Here is a 19,532-nt window from a genome sequence, read left to right as displayed (position 1 = left end):
TCTGAGAGAGTGCCAGTGACCTGTCATGCCCCTCAGGGTCCAATTCCTGGGCCATGCTTCTTTAATTTATACAGGCTTCCTCTTGGCCAAATACTACAAGACTATGGCACATATTACCACAGCTATGATATACAGATTTACTTGGCCCTCAACTATGGTCCCCTTGACTTACTTTGTAAGTGCCTTGAACACATTACTAACTGGATGGGACAAAACTTTCTGCAGTTGAGTAAAGATAAAACAGAGATCATTATATTAAGGAATAGCAATAAGAGGCAGAGACTAGCTGCCTCTCTGGATTAAAGAGCTCTAAAATCTAAAGAACTTGTATGTAACCTTGGTGTGCTAATGGACTCTGATCTTAGTTTTAACAGTCATGTCAAAGCAGTGATTAAGTTTGCATTTTATCATGTTAAGATTAGAGATTTCTGACTAAACCAGACCTGGGAAAAACTCATCCATGCCTTTATTTCTAGCAGGATTGATTACTGTAATGGTCTCCTAACTGGACTCGCAAAAAGACATGTCAAACAGCTTCAGTTGAATTAAAATACAGCTGCCAGAGTCTCACTAGGAGCAGAAGAAGGGAACACATCACCTGCTTTTAAATCCAGGCTGAAACCATTCCTATCTGAGCAGATGTGGTGCCATACCTCCAAAAGTGGTGGGGCAAAACATATTGTTTCAAAAACAAAACAAAACAAAAAAAAAGTGGAGTGATAAAATGCAATTAAGCCGCTGACTAAAATTGCCTTTCATGTCATGCTAATGGCAATAATATAAACCTATTTAGAGGTGGATAGTAACTAGTTACATTTACTCAAGTACATGTACTTCAGTTAAATATTGATGGATTTTCACTCTCCTGAGTTTTTTCAAATCATATAACTTTTACTTCGACTAAAAAATATTATTGAGTGAAGGAATCTTTTTACTCTGTTACAATTTAACCATTTGTATTTAGTTAGCTAATTCCTTTTTGTGTTTAATTTCAATATGTTTTGATGATGCCATTATTTGTACTACTTTGTGATTGGCTACACCTCTGACTTTGTAGCTTTGTATTGTAGACCAAAAGAATCCAAAAAAAGAAAGAACAGAGCTGCACAGTCTTCAGTTCCTATGCTGATAAACACTAGATGTAATAAGAAATTCCACTGCAGTACTTAGTACTTAAGTAGATTTTTGCCCTGCTTCTTCGTATTTCTACTCAAGCTGTTTTGGGGAAGGTACTCTTACTTAATTATTTTAAGGAAATTATCAATACTTTTACCTGAGTACTGATTTAGGCTCATCCACCCACCTCTGAACCTGATCATGAACAGTGTCAGTGTTTGTTTTGATGCTGCTTCAGTAGGTGCAGCCTCAGATAGCAGTATTTGTTAGCTAACATCTGTGAAGAACATCTGTGAAGGCTGTTTTTGTACCCAGTTCATTTTCTAAAGACAGCTCCAGAGTTTGTTTTTTTGTGATATTTTATCTCTTTAATTTGGTCTGGATGGTGGGCTACACGGGCTAAAGTGGACTAAATTACACACATGAATGTTTGTTTATTGATTAGACGTTTTGCAGGGATGCCAGCGCTCTATTACTCTCACACTTCGCATCGTGAAAACAGAAAATAGAGACACGTATCTTTGTGAATACCAATTGTAATTTAACTAAACAGGTCACTGATGCTTAGCCAAAATATGCTCCACAGCACATGTGCCAAAATGAAACGCATATCATTATTTTATTGCTTCTTTATTTACAGCAGCTTGCAATACTGGAAGGAAATGAGCATCTGTGTGCATCTTTATAAAGACAGCAATTTCTGCAGACAGTACAGTGAAAATGTGCACTGAAAAGGTGTTGAAATGCCTTGTGGATCAGTGCCGTTCAGTTGTTTGGTGCTGCCTGAATTCAGGTGGAGTCACATGTGAAAACTGATCTAAAGAAAAAGTCTGGCAGGTCCGCACCATCCAAGGCAGGTCTGAAAGCGCCTCCCAGCTGAAATGGAGATTCTGTCTGGATCTGACACTGAGTTTTACTCTGTCTGCTTGTGCTGGTCAGGGCTTCATGCAGTTTAAGGAAAGTGGAGGTTTTATGTGGCGTCCTTCACTCAAAAATTAGTGGGGCGTTGCCACAGTAATTTCAAAAGTAGGGGGGTCAAATGCCAGCTCGCCACTGTGGTTCGGGCAGCAGCGCATTTGAGCAAAGAAATAAAGCAACCAAATACAATGTTTTTGCATTGGGATGCCTCTTCAAATAAAGCAGCTGCTCCTCCTCATTTCTTACCTTTTTTTTGTTTGTAGTCACATTTATAATCCTCATGTATGTCTACACAATGTGATGAATGTGATCATAGATCCTTACAGATATGGTTTTCATAGAAAGTGTTACTGAACTTTTTTTTGGTTTAAATGTTCACTGAACACAGCAGATGAGTCTTTCAAAGTTTGACAACTGTGGCTCAGATTTGGACCAAATTGGTATTATTTTTCTTTGTTTGAATTTAAACTGCTCCATTAACTGATAAAAATGAACTGGAATAAAAAGCTGGACTTGTTGTGTGGGTCTGTTGAGTGGCAAATCATTTACAGTGACTGTGTATCAGAGCACATAATCAATCACATGTATTAGTTTTAGGTTCAGTTAAGGGCTGAAAGACTGATATCACTGAATGCTTCTGTAAAAATACAATGTTCTGTTTTAAGTTAAACTTTTATGTTTGACTTATTTAAGTTGAATAAAGTAAATTTAACCAGATAATTAGTAAAAGCAGCCATATTAGCTATCTCACATATTTTTTGGAAATGAACTCTGTGTTCAGAGTGCTCAGGAAAAAAATGAACGCTCTGTTTCAGTTTAGAGCCTAGCTTTTAAATAACAACACAGATAAAAGAGAATAAGACCAACCCTGTGAGAAAACGACACAGGTCTCACCACAACAGCTCTTCAGATGCACTATGCAAGATGAATATGCAGGTCAAAGATTGTGGTTTTGCAATCCACCTTCTTAAATCTGCAGCTAACATGTAAACGCAAACGCAGAAGTAGTGAATTAAGAGAAAATACAGAAGTATTTGAAATCCACTAATTAGTGATGAATGAATGAGAATGAAGGATTAAAATATCTGAGTTATAGTGAATTCAATGTTTAGAGCAATTCACTAACATTTCCCAATATAAACTCTACATTGGTGTAGCATGTATTTCCAATAAAAGTCAAGGAATGGGTTGCCAAACAAATTAAGCAGTTTTTTTCATCTTCCAAATACATCAGCCTCTTTTTTACAAGAAAAATATTTTGTAATGTCTTTTAACGTGCAGGGTGATAATGTACATACTTTAAAAAAGTGTTAGTAGTCTAATGTGGCAAAAAGAGCACCACTGTTATTAAAGGCTACAAAGTTCAATTCAACAAAACAATTTGAACTTATTTAACTGTCTTATAAGATCCAAACTACTATATACAGTTTATTTGATTTGATAAAGAGAAATGTTCAGAGATGATTTTCTCGCTTTTTAACACCTGAACAGCACTGATCATGTTTTAGCTGTATCAGATAAACAGAATCAGAGTGTTAACAAAACAATTGTGGCATCAGAAACATTTCAGAACATAATAAAGCTTAAACAGCTCTGTGCTTTCACTGTCCAATAAGAAGAATTGGGCTGGTTACAGTGTGGTTGGTTAATGAAGTTTCACCCAGCAGCCGCATGATCAGGCTACAGTAACACACACTAATCTGAAGTTCAGTGGCTGGTTTAGTCAGTGATGGAGACGTGGTTTTTTTTTATTTTTAATTTTCCCGATTTTCTCCCCAATTTAGTCGTCTCCAATTCCACCCCGCTAGTTAGGACTCCCCCAATCACACGATGCTATCAGCGCTAGGAGGGTGAAGGCTAACACAGGCTTCCTCCGAGACCTGTGAAGCCAGCCACCGCTTTCTTTTCGAGCTGCCGCTCACGCAACGTCACTGGACAGCTGAACGCGCTCGGAGGAAAGCGCCAACCGCCAGATCTGTTTCGTCAGCTAACAGCCGAACGCGCTCGGAGGAAAGCGTCAACCGTCAGATCTGTTACGTCAGCTAACAGACGCCTGCGCTGACTGGCATCGCGCTGAGTGAGTGATGGGGGGAGAAAGGCAGCCATCCCTCCCACCCAGAGAGAGCGAGGCCAATTGTGCTCTCTCGGACTCCCGGCTACGGATGGCTGTAGCATCGGGAGCCCATATGTAAGTAATTTTAATTTTATTTAGTAGCTTTTCATTGAAGTTTTTATTTACATTCGTAGCTTTTCGCTGAAACCTTTTTTGCATTGTTAGCAATATAAGCATCTCTGATCATTTTAAAATCATTTTCTCATGAAAGTTTCTAACTTATTAATTTTTACCGATCAAATTCTATATTTTTCCTTCTTCTCATCATTGCTTTTTTCCCTTTTATTTTCTGGCAAAACATTACAGTAATGATGACAGCATCAGTATCTCCAACAAAAGGTACTGTATTTCCTTTTCTTTCACTGATTGCATCTTAATTAGTTAACAGAAATGTAATTTACTTATATAATATATTTACTGGTACGTTTTAAAAATATTGATCAGAACTAATACATCATGTTATTGTTTTTGATCAGTAGATCTCATCCTGATTTCTGGCCAGCAGACATTTTTGTAAACACCACTGTGAAAGCTGGGGAAGACACGCAATTAAAATGTAGCATCTTTGGCAAAACTGCACCAAGTAACCACCTCCACATGTACCTGTTTAAAAATGGTGTTGCAGTGAGAATGGAGCTAGCTGAAAAGAAAGATGAGCACATCTTCATTTTGAGAAAGGTTTCAGTGCTGGACTCAGGAAACTACAGTTGTGCATACTCACTAAACAAATATCCCCTGACAAACATGAGCACATCAGCACTAAAACCAGGACAAAAATCAATCCAAGTCCAGGGCACTGGTAAGAAATATGACTATGACAGTACAAGAAGTTAATCTGAGCTTGGGTCAGTCCTGTTCTGCAAAATGTGATTGAGTGAGTTTGAATTAGTCTGAAAGTGAGTGTGAAAGCATCGTAGCACTCTATGCACCATGAACACTAATATACATAGTATGTTAGCTGTGTTATTTAAGCAGTGAGCTGATATATTTATTAATCATAAAGTGTTTTGACTCTAATCTGCTCTACTCTTTTTTTTGTCATTTGTAATGAGAGTGGGTGCTCTGAAATGTTCTACACTTGTTTACTTCATTGTGTTAAAAACTTTCATTTTACCATTTCCAAACATCTCTAAGCCTAACAAAGGTGACGAAAACATTTTTGACTCATCATTTATATAACATTGTCTTGTTTTTCCTTTTTTCCTTCTCAGTGGGAGAACATCCGCAGAAGAACATGAGCACAAATAAACAAAACGATGGCCAAGTCAAGCTCAGTGGTAAGAGATATGAGTCATGTTTCCTTTAAAATCATATTAAATTATGAAGGGATAAATGATCAAGTAATTAGATGTTAAGTTTAGAGGTTTAGGTCAGTCATACCCTGTGATATATAAATAAACTGAGGCAGATTTCCCAAAACAATGTAGCACTAAATACATTGTAAACTTTCTTAAGCTTAATAATTTTTCTACAAACACTTTCTGAATGTCCAAGTATGATATCTGCTTCCTTTGCACCAAATATAAAAATACACTATACTGTCATATTTATATAGAGCTAATTTACCCTGTTGTTCATTTTGTAAATCAGTTCTGGGCTGTTCTAGTCAAACTGAGAGGCTGTGTTTGTCTTGATCCTGTTAAAATGTTCAACTTTATTCTAGATTACATTTTTGTCATTCTCAGTTTATTTCTTTATTATTGTGTTTGTTTTTCAGCAATAGCACCTACACTCTAAACTAGACATAATTATAACCTGGTTTTGGGAATCTTTGGTTAGTTCAGTTTTGTATTATGATCTGCTTCTCAAGAACAAGATGTCAGATGCAATTTTTTGCATTGAAGAAAGAAAACATTTAAAATCTCATAAAGTAATTATGAAGATCTTTAGGAAGTCCTTATGAAAATGATTCATTGTTTTTTAATCTCATCAATATTGGAAAATTCAGCTGAGGTTTGGTGTACAATGATATGCAAATATAAACATTTAGTGAACATTTTTATTTTTTTATGTGTTCTGCCAACAGTTTCTCTGGAATACCTGTTGATTTTACTTCTTTGCTCCTGAAATGTACCAGATTACAGCCAAAATGTTTACAAGAAAGTATTAGCGTTTTCTTGTTAAGCAGGGCTGATGTCAATGTAGGGAAATCTGAAAAATAATAAATATGAAATATATGCCAGCACAGTCACCCACAATAGATTCAGGAATTCCATTAGGATTAACGACTGGATCAGCTGGTTTGTTAAATAACCACATAAATGACATAATCCATTCAATCACCAGGGAGTTACGGAAACATAATTTATAGTTAACATATAGCATTTAGTTTGCAATATATAGGGTGCATTGCACATGCATACACCCATCACAGAATTAAACTCTGTTTACTGTCACTGACAAATATTCTTGTCAGATCCACAATGGCAGATAAATTTGATAAGATACTAGCTTCATGTGGAGTGTCATATTTGCATGCTTGATAGTGGTTTTTGATGTCTACTCAACAAAGTGGAGATATTCTGTAACTCTCTAACTAGTCTGGATTTTAATGATCAGTAATCCTCTGGCTGTTCCAAAATCAAGTTAAAATGAAAAGGAGGCCGGGCCTTTGCTGTACATGCTTCTACATCCTGGAGCACTCTTCCTCTGGACTGATGGGCTCTGTGTATGTTTTTATAAAAGTGTCTAAAGTTTTGTTGTTTATATATTTGCATTTGTAATAATATTTAATGTTCATCTCATTACTTTTATATATATTTTTAATTTTAAATATTTTAATTATTTTTATATGTACTTTATGTTATGAAGCTCTTTGTGGCTTAAGAGTTGGCTCTTACCAGCTGTGCAAGACCTGGTAGACCAAAACTGTGACCATCAGATAAACAGTACTTAAAGCATGTGTTTCTGTATGTGGTTCTGCTGTAAAAAGAAAACTAAAGGCTACTGATGACTAGACTGTCAAAGGAGCCATTACTGAGAAAATGTCTATATGCCAGTGCAGAAAAATACACAGTATATGTACATTTATGTAAACCCAACATTTTAAAATAATGGACCAACTACGTGATTATATTAAGAATGTGTCATTTTTTTATTCTCTTAACAAAAACAAATTGTATTTGTAGAGTGCATGTCTTCTGTCACATCAGACTGTTATGTAACATAATACCAAAAGATCAGAGGCCTACTCTCAGTTTTAGCACTCAAATCAGTTACTAAATCAGCAATTTATCTCTTTAAGAACATCAACAAGATCAGAAATTTTCTGACTAAATCAGACCTGGAGAAACTCATCCATGCTTTTATTTCCAACATGATTGATTACTGTAATGATCTCCTAACTGGACTCCCAAGTAGACAATAAAACAGCTTCAGTTCATTTAAAATAGAGCTGCCAGTGTTCTCATTCAGAGTGAAAGAACGGAACACATCACCCCCTATTTAAATCTGGGCTGAACCCATTCCTATTTGAGCAACTTTCAGCTCAGTTTAAAACACTGTTAGCTCTACTGCACTTCTATGCTGTAACAACACTGTGTTGTCCTAAGGTAATTTTTTATTAGATTTTTCATTTAATGATTAATTTCTTCTGTTTTAATTGTTAGCACCCTAAGATAATTTTGTATGATTTTGTGGCATGTTGGTCAATTACAATTACAATTATAAAGTATTTACATTAGACTGGGGGTGGGAATCTCTAGGCACCTCACGATTCAATTCGATTGTGATTCATAGGGCTGCGATGCGATTATAAAACGATTATGGTAACACTTTCTATGAATGTCACGTTTGTAAGCATCTATAAACACATTTATAACATGTTACAATGCCTTCATACGGCATTCTAAACATGATTATAAACATTTATAAACATGAATTACACTGAATTACACTTAGCTATGATTATAATACATTATGAATTGTTAATATAATGCACTATAAGTAGTGTTAATAACATGTTATAATGTCAGTGCCAAAGAAGTCAGTCTCAGCTTGGAGAGCGTAAAGTAAAGACAAATACCAAGCTAACAGTGGTGTACGCTGACTTACCCACATTGGGTAAAGCACTGATGGCAGCACTAGTTTAAACTCTGACATTTAAATCCTGTAATGTGCTTTATTATGTGTGTTTTAGTGTTTCAGTAAATCCTTCAGTAAATACTTCAACTTGAAGCCTCACTCTTAACACTGGAGAAGGCTTTAGCACAGTACGCTTCACTTTACTTAGAGTGGATAAATACAACTTATGATCTCTTATAATTTGTTATGAACAGTACTTATAATGTATTATGTTAACAATTCATAATGCATAATAAGCATGGCTATAACGTATAATGCTTTTTTATAAATATTTATAGCCATGTTTATAATGCCTTATGAATGCGGGGTTGGACCCGGATTTCTTTTTGTAATGCTCATTTCCTTGTAAAGCTGCTTTGTGACAACACCTGTTGTAAAAAGTGCTATATCAATAAACTTCACTTACTTACTTACTTACTAACATGTTATGAATGTGTTTATAGATGCTTACAAAGGTGACATTCATAGAAAGTGTTACCATGATTATCTTGATGCATCTTTTTTTCTATACAGGATTTCTATTTTCTCACTGTGTGAGGACTCGGTACTTTTAAAGCAAAGTATTTGTAATGATCCATAATGAATTCCTTCTAATATCTTTTATTAATAAAACAAATGGAAGTGATGTGGCAAGTAAACTGGAAGGCTCTCATTCACTGCTCTTGTGTGGAGCGCATGAGACACAGGCTGCCACTCATCTCTGATAAAATATGCTGTTACGGTGACATAAGATTATATGGATGTCCGCACAGCACACGTTACAGCCGTCCTACCCGTTTTCTTTAGTGATTTTATAACTTCGGTTTTAGTCTCATTGTAGAGACGGGGGGGGTCGCTGTGTCAGTAAAATATCTTTGAGACGGGACGTGTGCAACATAGCACAAAAGCCCTGCTTCTCAACGACTGAGAACCGGTGTGCAGACTGCAGGTCACATAGCAACGCAATTGCGCCTAGCTAGTAGCAAACAAAAAGGCACTGAGAGGATGAACATTTGGAGACAAATAGACTTATTCGAATTTATAAGAACCGCAGTTAGTTTCCTGATACGTTAAATCTGCAATGAGAGACTGTCAAACACTAAAAAGTGGCGAAGCTGAAGTCGGCTTCTCTTTTGAATTTTCCCGGCCCACCTTAAATGGTGCTGCATTTACATTCTGGCACCTCAGGCAGAATTTAAGATGGAACAGAAAAATTCAAACAAAAAGCTGGAGAATAAGAAGCGACTTCAGCCTCGTAAAACAGTGGAACGTTGAGAGACATTTTACAAGAAACTATTCAACTTTTGAAGAAAAGTTTTCTGGTGGACATACTGACACATACCGGACATGAAATGTTGTGGCTCCCAGAGTGGTTTGATTTTTTTGTTGAAAGGACAAAATGGCTCTTCTTAACATTGGACTTGCGACTCCTGATCCAACCTGGATTTAATGCAGAGGGTGCCGGTCGGATTTCTCGCTCATCCAGTAGTGTTTTTGTTATGTGTGTGTCACAGACTGTCTGGGCGCTGCACTTCCACACTTACAAGTTCCGCCTTTTGCGTTCTGTCAACATTACGTTATAAATTAAAATGTAGAAAATCGATTTTTGACATTAGTGAATCGATTCAGAATCGTTCAGGTCTGCAACGCAATGCATCTAAGAATCGATTTTTCCCCCCACCCCTACATGAGACAGTCACACAGGCTATATGTTATTTTCAAGAGGCCTTAGTCTATTCAAATATGCCATTATTTCACATAGAAATGCTAACAGAATTGTAATATCTTTGTGAATTTGGCTAAGTTTTGATAAGAAAAACGACCTGCAAAATTTTGTGAATTTTTGCTTATATGGAACTTGAAAATAAGTATCACCTCAGATACCTTTTCAAAAATTGTTTGTCTAGAGTGTCTAGAGTTGAAAATGTTAGAACTTTAATAGTGTTTAATTCTGTGGCCTATTATAGAGTAAAAATAAATAATTAGCATAAGGCAGACATGTTTTTATTGCTTTTTTATTGATTGATTCATGCTGAGTTTAAAAACTCTGATACACAGCAACACAGGCTTTATTTTTAATTTCAAATAGAGTTGTATGTTTACAATCAACTGTTTTTAATACTCAAAGATGGAGCTAAATATGATTAGTTTGATCAGAATATTTATCATATTTATTGTTATTTAGCTGTTAAAATGCATTATTGGGCCTGCTTTGTTGATTTCGAGTAAAAAATTTGAAGTGCACTCAGTCTAGTAGACTGGAACTCATGTATTAAATGGACATCCATGCAGGATTTGAATGGTGGTTTTCTGACCTGGATAACTGACTGAAAGTCTACTCAATCTCCATAAAGCCACTCTGGACACACAGAGTAAGTCCTGCTGATTGCTGAAGGCTGTTTTGGTGATTGCTTTGATATGAAATGTGAAAGTTAGTTTATGAAAATGCCAAGATTTCTGACTTGGTCTTTGGTTTTTAGAGCCCGGGAATTGAGGTCTTCACTAATATGAAGTTTCTTCTTTTTGTTGCCAAACACAATTATCTCTATTTTTCCCTTTTGAAGAAAATGTTGCCTCATGCAGTGACTTACGTGCTCCGTACATAGAGGTAGTGAGTGTATTGGGCTATAATTATCTGGTGAGACAGCCAGATATGTATGTGTATGGTCTATATAACTATGGTAATCAGTGTTGTTGTTCTGAAAAATTTGGCCCAAAGGGAGCATATAAAGATGCAGCAAAAGGTGCCCAAAAACCGATCTCTGGGAGATTTCGCATGTCATAACCACCTTATCACACTCACAGGTGCCAATGGTGACAAAGTAACTCCAGCTTTCTAGATAAGGCCTAAATTGATTAAGGACTGTTCCAGACAGTCCTGCCCAATTTTCCAACCTGTCCAGAAGTATTTGATGATCTACAGGGTCAAATGCAGCACTAAGATCTCATAATAGCAGAACTGATATTTTGCCTGAGTGAATATTCAGTTGTTTATCATTTAACACTTCTATAAGAGCAGTTTTAGTACTGTAGTGAGATTAGAAGGCTTATTGAATGTTTCAATTATCTTAGATATTAAGGAAGAATATACAGAAGCATATATACCCTGTTCTTCAGTGGTCAGGACCCCCATGGACCCTCACAGAGCAGGTACTATTTGGGTGGTGGATCATTCTCAGCACTGCAATTACACTGACATGGTGGTGGTGTGTTACTGTGTGTTGTGCTGGTACGAGTGGATCAGACACAGCAGTGCTGCTGGAGTTTTTAAACACTGTGTCCACTCACTGTCCACTCTATCAGACACTCCTACCTTATCAGTCCACCTTGTAGATGTAAGGTCAGAGAAGATAGCTGATCTGCTGCAGCACATTTTGTGTCGGTCATCCTCTAGTCCTTCATCAGTGGTCACAGGACACTGCCCACAGGACGCTGTTGGCTGGATATTTTTGGTTGGTGGACTATTCTCAGTGGTTTAATGGGGGATTTTTAAGATAAAATGTCTGATGGATGTGATTTTCTGCAGATTAGTTGCTACAGAGTTAAAAATATTCACAGTGTGTTGAGAAAACATGATGACTAAGATGTTGAATCATTTTTTTCTAGAGTTTTTGGTCAACTGTATTAAATTGTGACTTGATAATCAAGTAATTTCTAGGTGGTAATAAAGTTGGCATAGTTTCATTAATTGAGTGTGGTGTTCAATCAGTCTGTTTTAAGGGGTTTGTTAACTTCTTAACTTTCAAACATGAAAAGTAGAGTTCCTGTTAATAATGTAAGAGAAATGTAACTGTCTAGCTCTGCAAAAAAGTTAAAAGTACAAAGACTTTGTTTGCTTTTCTCCACTTACCTTCAGCTTTCCTGCAATCTATATTTAGGGCTTTTGCGAGCAAGGTGTTTCTCCGCAGAGTTTCCGAACTTTTACAGGCGCAACAACATCCATGACATCAGAAATTTTCAAGTTCAAAATGATCCAGTAGCACATCAACTGACTCCATTAACTGAGCACTAGTACTCCCATTTATGTACTTTTTCTCAACACAAACAGTGCTTGTTTGAATATCTGGAGAGATCAGTAAATTAAAGAAGATACAGAAATGATCAGAAAGGCCCGAGTGCCTAACCATCGTGGCAGAAGTGTCAAATAGTTTCTAGCTATGCTATGGCCTCACTTTCTTGCTCTCTCTCTCTCTCTCTCTCTCTCTCTCTCTCTCTGCTTCTCCTTCTAGCTTGTTTTCATTTTTTTGTCACAGTCCATAGAACACCGATACTGCTGGTTTTGTATACAGTATCCTTATTCCTATTGTTCTCAGTGCTGGCTGCAGATTTGACTTTTCACACTGAGTCTTATACATTAACCTTGTTACATATTCAGAATATTGACGTTGTCTAGCTGGCTGTTTTGTTTTTTCATTATCAGATGTCCTCAAATCTCCTTTTCCTATTTCACTACAACACCTTTAAAGGTGAATGTTGTGCGATATTGTATTACACTCCCATTTCCGAAAAGTAAAGCTTTGTCTAAAAGTTTACCCCTAGGTGCAATTACAGGGGCACATAACATGATGTAATAAAACTCTGTGTTCATAGTACTCAGGAAAAAAAATGAACGCTCTGTTTCAGTTACAGAGCCTAGATGATTAAAATAGCAGCACAGATAAAAGAGAATGAGACAAAGCCTATGAGAAAACAACACAGGCCTCACCACAACAGCTCTTCAGAAGCACCAGTAAGAAGAATATGCAGTTCAGAGATCGTATTTTTACTATCCACCTTCTCTAATCGGCAGCTAACATGAAAATGCAAACACACAAGCAGAGTAAAGTAAGAGAAAATACAGAAGTATTTGAAATCCACTGATTCGTGATGAATGAATGAGAATAAAGAGTTATAGTGATCTTAAATTTGCAGAGCATTTTACTAACCTTTCCCAATATAAACGCTACATTAATTTGGTGTTGCATGCATCTCCAGTATACTTATAAGTAAAAAAATGTGTTGCCAAACAAATTAGGCAGAATTTTTTCATCTTCCAAATACATCAGCTTCTTTTTTGCAAGAAAAATATTTTGTAATGTCTTTTGATGTGCAGGTTGGTAATGTACTTACTTGAAAAAAAAAAGTGATACTCTAATGTGGCAAGAAGAGCACCTTTGTTATTAAAGGCTACAGAGTGAATTTCAACAAAGCAATATTAACTTAATTAATGCCTCATATGATCCAAACTAGTATATACAGTTGATTTGATTTGGTAAAGAGAAGACTTTCTTGCTTTTAAAGGCCACCTGAACAGCACTGATAATGTTTTAGTTGTATCAGATAAACAGAATCAGAGAGTTATTAAAACAATTGTGGCATCAAAACATTTCAGAACACAATAAAGCTTTTATTATAGAAATATCGAAAATGACAGAACAGTTGAAATTCCAGAGTGCTGCTTAAACAGCTCTGTGCTTTCACTGTCCAATAAGAAGAGCTGGGCTGGTTACAGTGTGGTTGGTTAATGAAGTTTCACCCAGCAGCTGCATAATCAGGCTACAGTAACACACACTAATCTGAAGTTCAGTGGCTGGTTTAGTCAGTGATGGAGACATGGTGCCTCATAATATGTAAGTAATCTTTATTTTAATTAGTAGCTTTTCATTCCAGCTCTTGTTTTTATTAGTAGCTTTTCACTAAAATTATTTTTGTCTAAATTAACTTGACTAAGTAAACTTATACAAGCAATGTTAGCAAATTAAGGATCTCTGATGATTTTTTAAACCATTTTCTCATTAAATGTTTCAAACATTAATTTTTACCCATCAAACTCTATTTTTTCTTCTTCTCATCATCACTTTTTTCTACTGTTATTTTCTGAAGATGTTACAGTAATGATGACAGTATCAGTATCTCCAACAAAAGGTATTTTATTTCCCTTTCTTTCACTGATTACATCTTAATAAGTTCACAGAAATTCAATTTACTAATGTAATATGTTCACTGGTTTGTTTTAAGATTATTGATCAGAAATGTTATTGTTTTTGATGAATAGATGGTCATCCTGGTTTCTGGCCAGCAGAAATTTTTGGAAGCCTCACTGTGAAAGCTGGGGAAGATCTGCTGTTAAAGTGCAGCATCTTTGACAGAACTAAATCAAGTAACATTCTCAACATGTACCTGTTTAAAAATGGTGTTGCAGTGAGAATGGAGCTATTTGCACAGAAAGATGAGCACACCTTCATTTTGAGAAATGTTTCAGTGCTGGACTCAGGAAACTACAGTTGTGTGTACTCATGGAACAAATTTCCCCTGAAAAACATGAGCGCATCAGCACTAAAACTAGGACAAAAATCAATCCACGTCCAGGTCACTGGTAAGAAACATGAATTAAGTTTTCTCAAATAAAATTATGACAGTACAAGAAGTAAATCTCAGGTTAGGTCAGTCATGCTCAGTAAAATTTAAGAGAGTTTGAGTTCGTCTGAAAGTGAGTCTGAAAGCATCATAGCGCTAAATGCAATGCAATTTCATGGGTGCATGATCATGCCAAACATGTCTGTAACCCACAGTAGAGCAGGACAGAATCCATTTACAAATAAACAAAATGTCTGGTTAACAAACAGTTTCAAACCAGAGTTGGTGATGTGGAAACTTTCAATTTGTTACTTTCAAGACACTCAGTGCTAGATGTCACAATTTTGATCGCATTGTAATACACTACTTTAATTTGCCTTTTTATTACTTTGAATTTTAGTAATATCTTCAGTATTGTAACCAAATATGTAATGGAACTGTAAATCAATTGTGTTTGTTCATTAATATACAATGCTTTCTGACAGCTGTTGCTTGAGCACGGTTAACAAGGAAACACTTTAAAATTGCTTGCAAATTTGGCAGTTATGATTTGTTTCAGGGATCACACACAATTTTGCACATCTCAGTTGTAAATTTGTGGGATAATATTATCAATATTAGGAAAGTCCACGTTTAGTGTGCAGTCGTAATGTAAATGTGAACCCGGGGAAAGATAAAAGACATTGCTCTATTTTAGATGAAGCAAATGCAATATTTTTAACATTTCCAAGCATTTCTTACCCTAACATAGGTGACAAAAACATCATTTATATAACATTGTCTTGTTTTTCCTTTTTTCCTTATTAGTGGGAGAACATCCTCAGAAGAACATGAGCACAAATGAACAAAACGATGGCCAAGCCCAGTTCAGTGGTAAGAGATATGAGTCATGTTTCCTTTATAATCATATTAAACTATAAAGGTATAAATCTTCAACAAATTAGATTTTAGGATTGGAGGTGCCATGATATGTAAATATAATATAGAGTGCCATGATATGTAAATATAAACATTTAGTAAAAGTTTTTTTTATATTTTTTTTGCAAATAGCCACAGAAAAGTAATGTTACATGCTCCTTTCTGATTCCTTTGTTAATAATGGATAATATTTCTGTGTTCTGCCAACAGTTCCTCTGGAAAACCTGTTGATTCTACTTCTTGTTTTGTTCCTGGCTGTGATATTTTTTCTTGGAATGTACCGAATTACAGCCAAAATATTTACAAGTAAGTATTACTTTATTGTTTTTGCTAAGCAGGACTGAAGTCAGTGTAAAAGTACATAAAAATAAAACATATGAAACACATCCCAGCACAGTCACCCTCCAAATCCCAATCACACAACTCTTTAAAGCAGAACAGCAGCAGCAGCAGTGTCCTACAACAAACACTGGAGTTAATTAGGAGAAACTGCATCAGCCCATCAGAGCAAAGCACACCTGACACATTCTCCAGCCTTTTTCTATCATGTAAATATCTTATGAGAAGATTGTCCAATAACATATTTATCATTTTTGTCGTTGCAGAGTTGTGCCACAACCAAGAACAAAGGTATATTAAACATGTAATTAGCAGAATAACTGATGCTGGAGTGGAGCTGAGTGATGAATAGTTTTCATGCTGAAATCAAGAATGTCGTTTTAACAACTTTTAAGAGAGCAGATTCAGCCTAATGGAAACAAATGTGTGTGTATTGTCAATACCCACTGACAATACAACCACAATTACTGGTCAGCAGTCTGGCTTTATCTTTCAAATCATTAAAACAAACAAACAAACAAACAAACAATACTAAAAAGTCCTGATCCTGAATGCTCTGTTCTACTTATCATCAATTCATACTAACAATGCAAAAGCATAACTGTCAGACAATTTGCACTCACGCTAATAGCATTAGCTATTGTGACAAATAAGGAAATTCTCATCTTGTAACAAACATTCAACTAACATGCTCTTTACTAAAAGCAACTTTAGAAAACTTGATTTTAAAGCTTGTTTCTGAATAGTATAAGAGGAGGCTGGTGGCCAAAAGTATTAGCGTCCTCTTTTGAGTTACAAGCAACTAGTGGAGTTACACAGTCAAATTAGTCATCTGGTTGGACAGAAAAAATGCGTTAGGATGAACTTTTAGTACTGTTTTCTATTTAGCTGCCAGGAAAATGATCTGTTACTGGAAACACAGAACTGTTATTTTTACAGCATAAACTGTATTGTTATCTATGTTTTTATACACTGCTCTTGGTTTATACTATCAACAAACATTTAAATCACTAATTTGTTTATACATTTTTATAAATGAGATTTTTTTTTTGGACTTACCCCTGTATTTTCTTCCCGATTTTGGTCTGTCCCTTTCACACAATGCTGCCAATGCAATGCCATTGGACAGCTCAATGCAAGCTAACAGAAACTGTAACCCACATTAGCTGGCACTGAGCTGACTGATAGGGGCCTCTGAATATTTTTATATTTTCATTGATATATCATGAAAGAAGGTTTGATGTTCAACATAGCTAAATAAATTTAGATAAAGTTAAATAAATAAATAAATAAATAAATAAATAAATAAATAAATCCAGTTATATATTTTGGCCGAATCATTCAGCCTAATCCTGGATTACCCCTGCTCTGCATATTGTAATGTTTTCCTGCTCAAGCACACCCACTTCATTTCAGGAAACCTTGTCAATTAGTTACTTTTTTTAATCAGATGTGTTAGAGCAGAATCACCAAAGCATGCAGAGCAGGGGAACCAGGGCTGGGACTATTGTATTAGCATGTCAGAATATTTTTATAAACCGTATTTAAGGCCTTATAAAAAAAATATGTTTTTCCTCTCTTTGTTTCAGTGGACAGGATAATACAGGCCACTGTGAAGGTAATTCTCCAAAGAGTGTTATATTAACTGTGACATGAATAGTTTATGTAAGGTACATTCATGTTATTTTCCTCTCCAATTTACCGGCTCAGAGCAAGTGACACAGGCAGTGAACAGGTACAGTTTGTTGTAATGACATCTACAGTAAAAATATCATTTTTTCTAAAAGATTGAAAATGTTAAACATTTTCTTCAAATAGAATTAGTAGCCTGATGTTATTTTATGTCATAAATCTTACAGGAAAGAATCCTTTGATGACATGTGTGAATACTCCACAATACCAGAATTTAACGGTAACATCACTTACTCAAGTATCATGGGATTTACCTGAATTTATTACTTATATTTACAGTTTTGTCAGCCGTTCAATTGCAGCTACCTTTAAAATTCTTTTTTAACAAGGAATTAACTGTTCGGGGTTATTTGGGCAGGGGATGTAGGGAGAGGGGAATGCACCATAATTTAGACCAAGGATTGTAAATATTTACAACAGGGATCAGGAGATCTGGAGTCAACAAAACAGTAAGATCAAGGCGTATTCACAGAGTATAAACTGCTCTGTGTTTCCTAGAAGAGCTCATTTCTTCAGACATCACAGAACAACATCTAACTTGGACAGAAAATTTGGAATTTTCATTAGTCCAGTCATCAGAAATTCCATTAGTTTGCATAGGAGAAAAACTAATTCAGACATGTTGTAGTAAATTATGCAGTATTAAGAATGTAAATTTACATATAAATTGTAATAAAGTTATAGAAATATAATATTACTTCTAATTTCTGATATTATTTTATTCACAGTTAGCACAAGTCCAGGAGATGCTTGGTAAGTAACAACATCTCTTCTGGCTGCTGTTCTGGACAAAGATGTCTAGTCTTGGATTAAATAGCAAATCTTAAAACAGTAATGAAAATGTAAACATAATACAAGTGCTGATAATGTGACTTATTTGGTGAAAAATCTTGGTAACACTTTGTTTGAGGGCTACCTGCATAAGGACTTCATAACACACAAATAAGTATTAAATTATGTACTTATAAAGCAATAGTTGAGTATTTATGGACAGCCTATGCCATTAATTGCAACATGACATAGGATGTCTTATGAAGCAAATGTATTAAGCCTGACATTTTAAGGAGTTGAATAAGAGTGACAGACTATTATTCCTTTTGTAACATCTTATAAACTGAACTTTTCTTGTAAATATATACAATTTATACAGTGTTTTTATTTAGGCCTCTACAATGCCTTGTACAAGCTCAATCATTTGAGAAAGACATATTTATAACAGTGCTATAAAGGAAACAAACTGTCCATCATTTTAGCTTAAGGTCCTTTGTGTCAGTACAATGTTATTTACTTCATAAAACGTCTTATGTCATCTTGTGATTAATAACATTAGCTGCTCATAAATACTCAAGTTTTTATATTATGTTATTCAATGCTTATTCATGTGTAATTATGTAGGTAGCCTTCCAATAAAGTGTTATTAACATGTTTACTTAAACTCATTTCTCTCTGTCTAGTTATGCTGAGAGTGGAGTGTACAGTCTGGCTCAAGGCAGTGCTGTGTACAGCTTAGCAGAGCACCCTGGTTTGTATATATATTATGTGGATGTTCGTTGTCATAGTGAAATATGACAAATGTAAAATGGGTGATGCCTGTAGTCATGACCACAGTGTACATCTTCTATGAAAAGGTTTTAACTGTGTTCAAGAACTGCTTTAATGCATGCTGACAGAGGAGCTGTACACAGTGGAGAACATTAAGCTGTTTTTTTTTTTTCACCAGATGTGAAGATCGATTCAGAACAACCTTCTTCAGACGCTGTCTATGCAAAAGTACAGAAGAGGAAAAAGAAAATCGCTCATGATGAATTTTTTATGTATGAATAGTTGTATGAGCAGTTTTGTGCTTTATTAGGTAAAGACGTTTTGCGTTTTTGTAAAATGTCTTGAAAGGTTTGATTAAAGTCTTGAAGATCATATTCACTTATGTTATATAATTACATTTGGTTCATTAGACCTGCATGACACAGGAAAACTTCAACTTTTGTAAAAGCAGTAGTAATGAGCCCTCAGGTATTAATGATTTAAAAATGTCTTATTT

General features: G+C 35.5%; 1 protein-coding gene and 1 long non-coding RNA gene across 3 annotated transcripts in view; both read left to right on the top strand.

Moving 5' to 3' along the window:
• The window catches only part of LOC118818221, a 28,576-nt gene extending 12,096 nt beyond the window's left edge, over positions 1-16,480 (top strand). Inside the window, exons 1-6 of one of the 2 annotated variants that reach the window (XM_036585423.1) lie at positions 13,759-13,818; positions 14,072-14,113; positions 14,244-14,564; positions 15,353-15,418; positions 15,674-15,769; positions 16,069-16,480. In XM_036585423.1, the coding sequence (XP_036441316.1) occupies positions 13,794-13,818; positions 14,072-14,113; positions 14,244-14,564; positions 15,353-15,418; positions 15,674-15,769; positions 16,069-16,154 (636 nt within the window). In that variant the 5' untranslated portion in view covers positions 13,759-13,793 and the 3' untranslated portion in view covers positions 16,155-16,480. Of the gene's footprint in view, positions 1-13,758; positions 13,819-14,071; positions 14,114-14,243; positions 14,565-15,352; positions 15,419-15,673; positions 15,770-16,068 lie in introns of those variants that run through there. The other variant, XM_036585424.1, reaches the window with a different exon arrangement.
• A 1,181-nt stretch (positions 16,481-17,661) lies between these two features.
• LOC118818222 lies at positions 17,662-19,305 on the top strand. Its single transcript, XR_005008067.1, has 4 exons — positions 17,662-17,714; positions 18,223-18,247; positions 18,949-19,016; positions 19,215-19,305. It is a non-coding gene; the product is annotated as an uncharacterized LOC118818222 (long non-coding RNA).
• Positions 19,306-19,532: the final 227 nt, after the last annotated feature.

Source organism: Colossoma macropomum, unplaced genomic scaffold (assembly GCF_904425465.1).
Source record: "Colossoma macropomum unplaced genomic scaffold, Colossoma_macropomum, whole genome shotgun sequence".
Lineage (NCBI taxonomy): Eukaryota > Metazoa > Chordata > Actinopteri > Characiformes > Serrasalmidae > Colossoma > Colossoma macropomum.
This window is presented reverse-complemented; position numbering and strand designations above follow the sequence as displayed.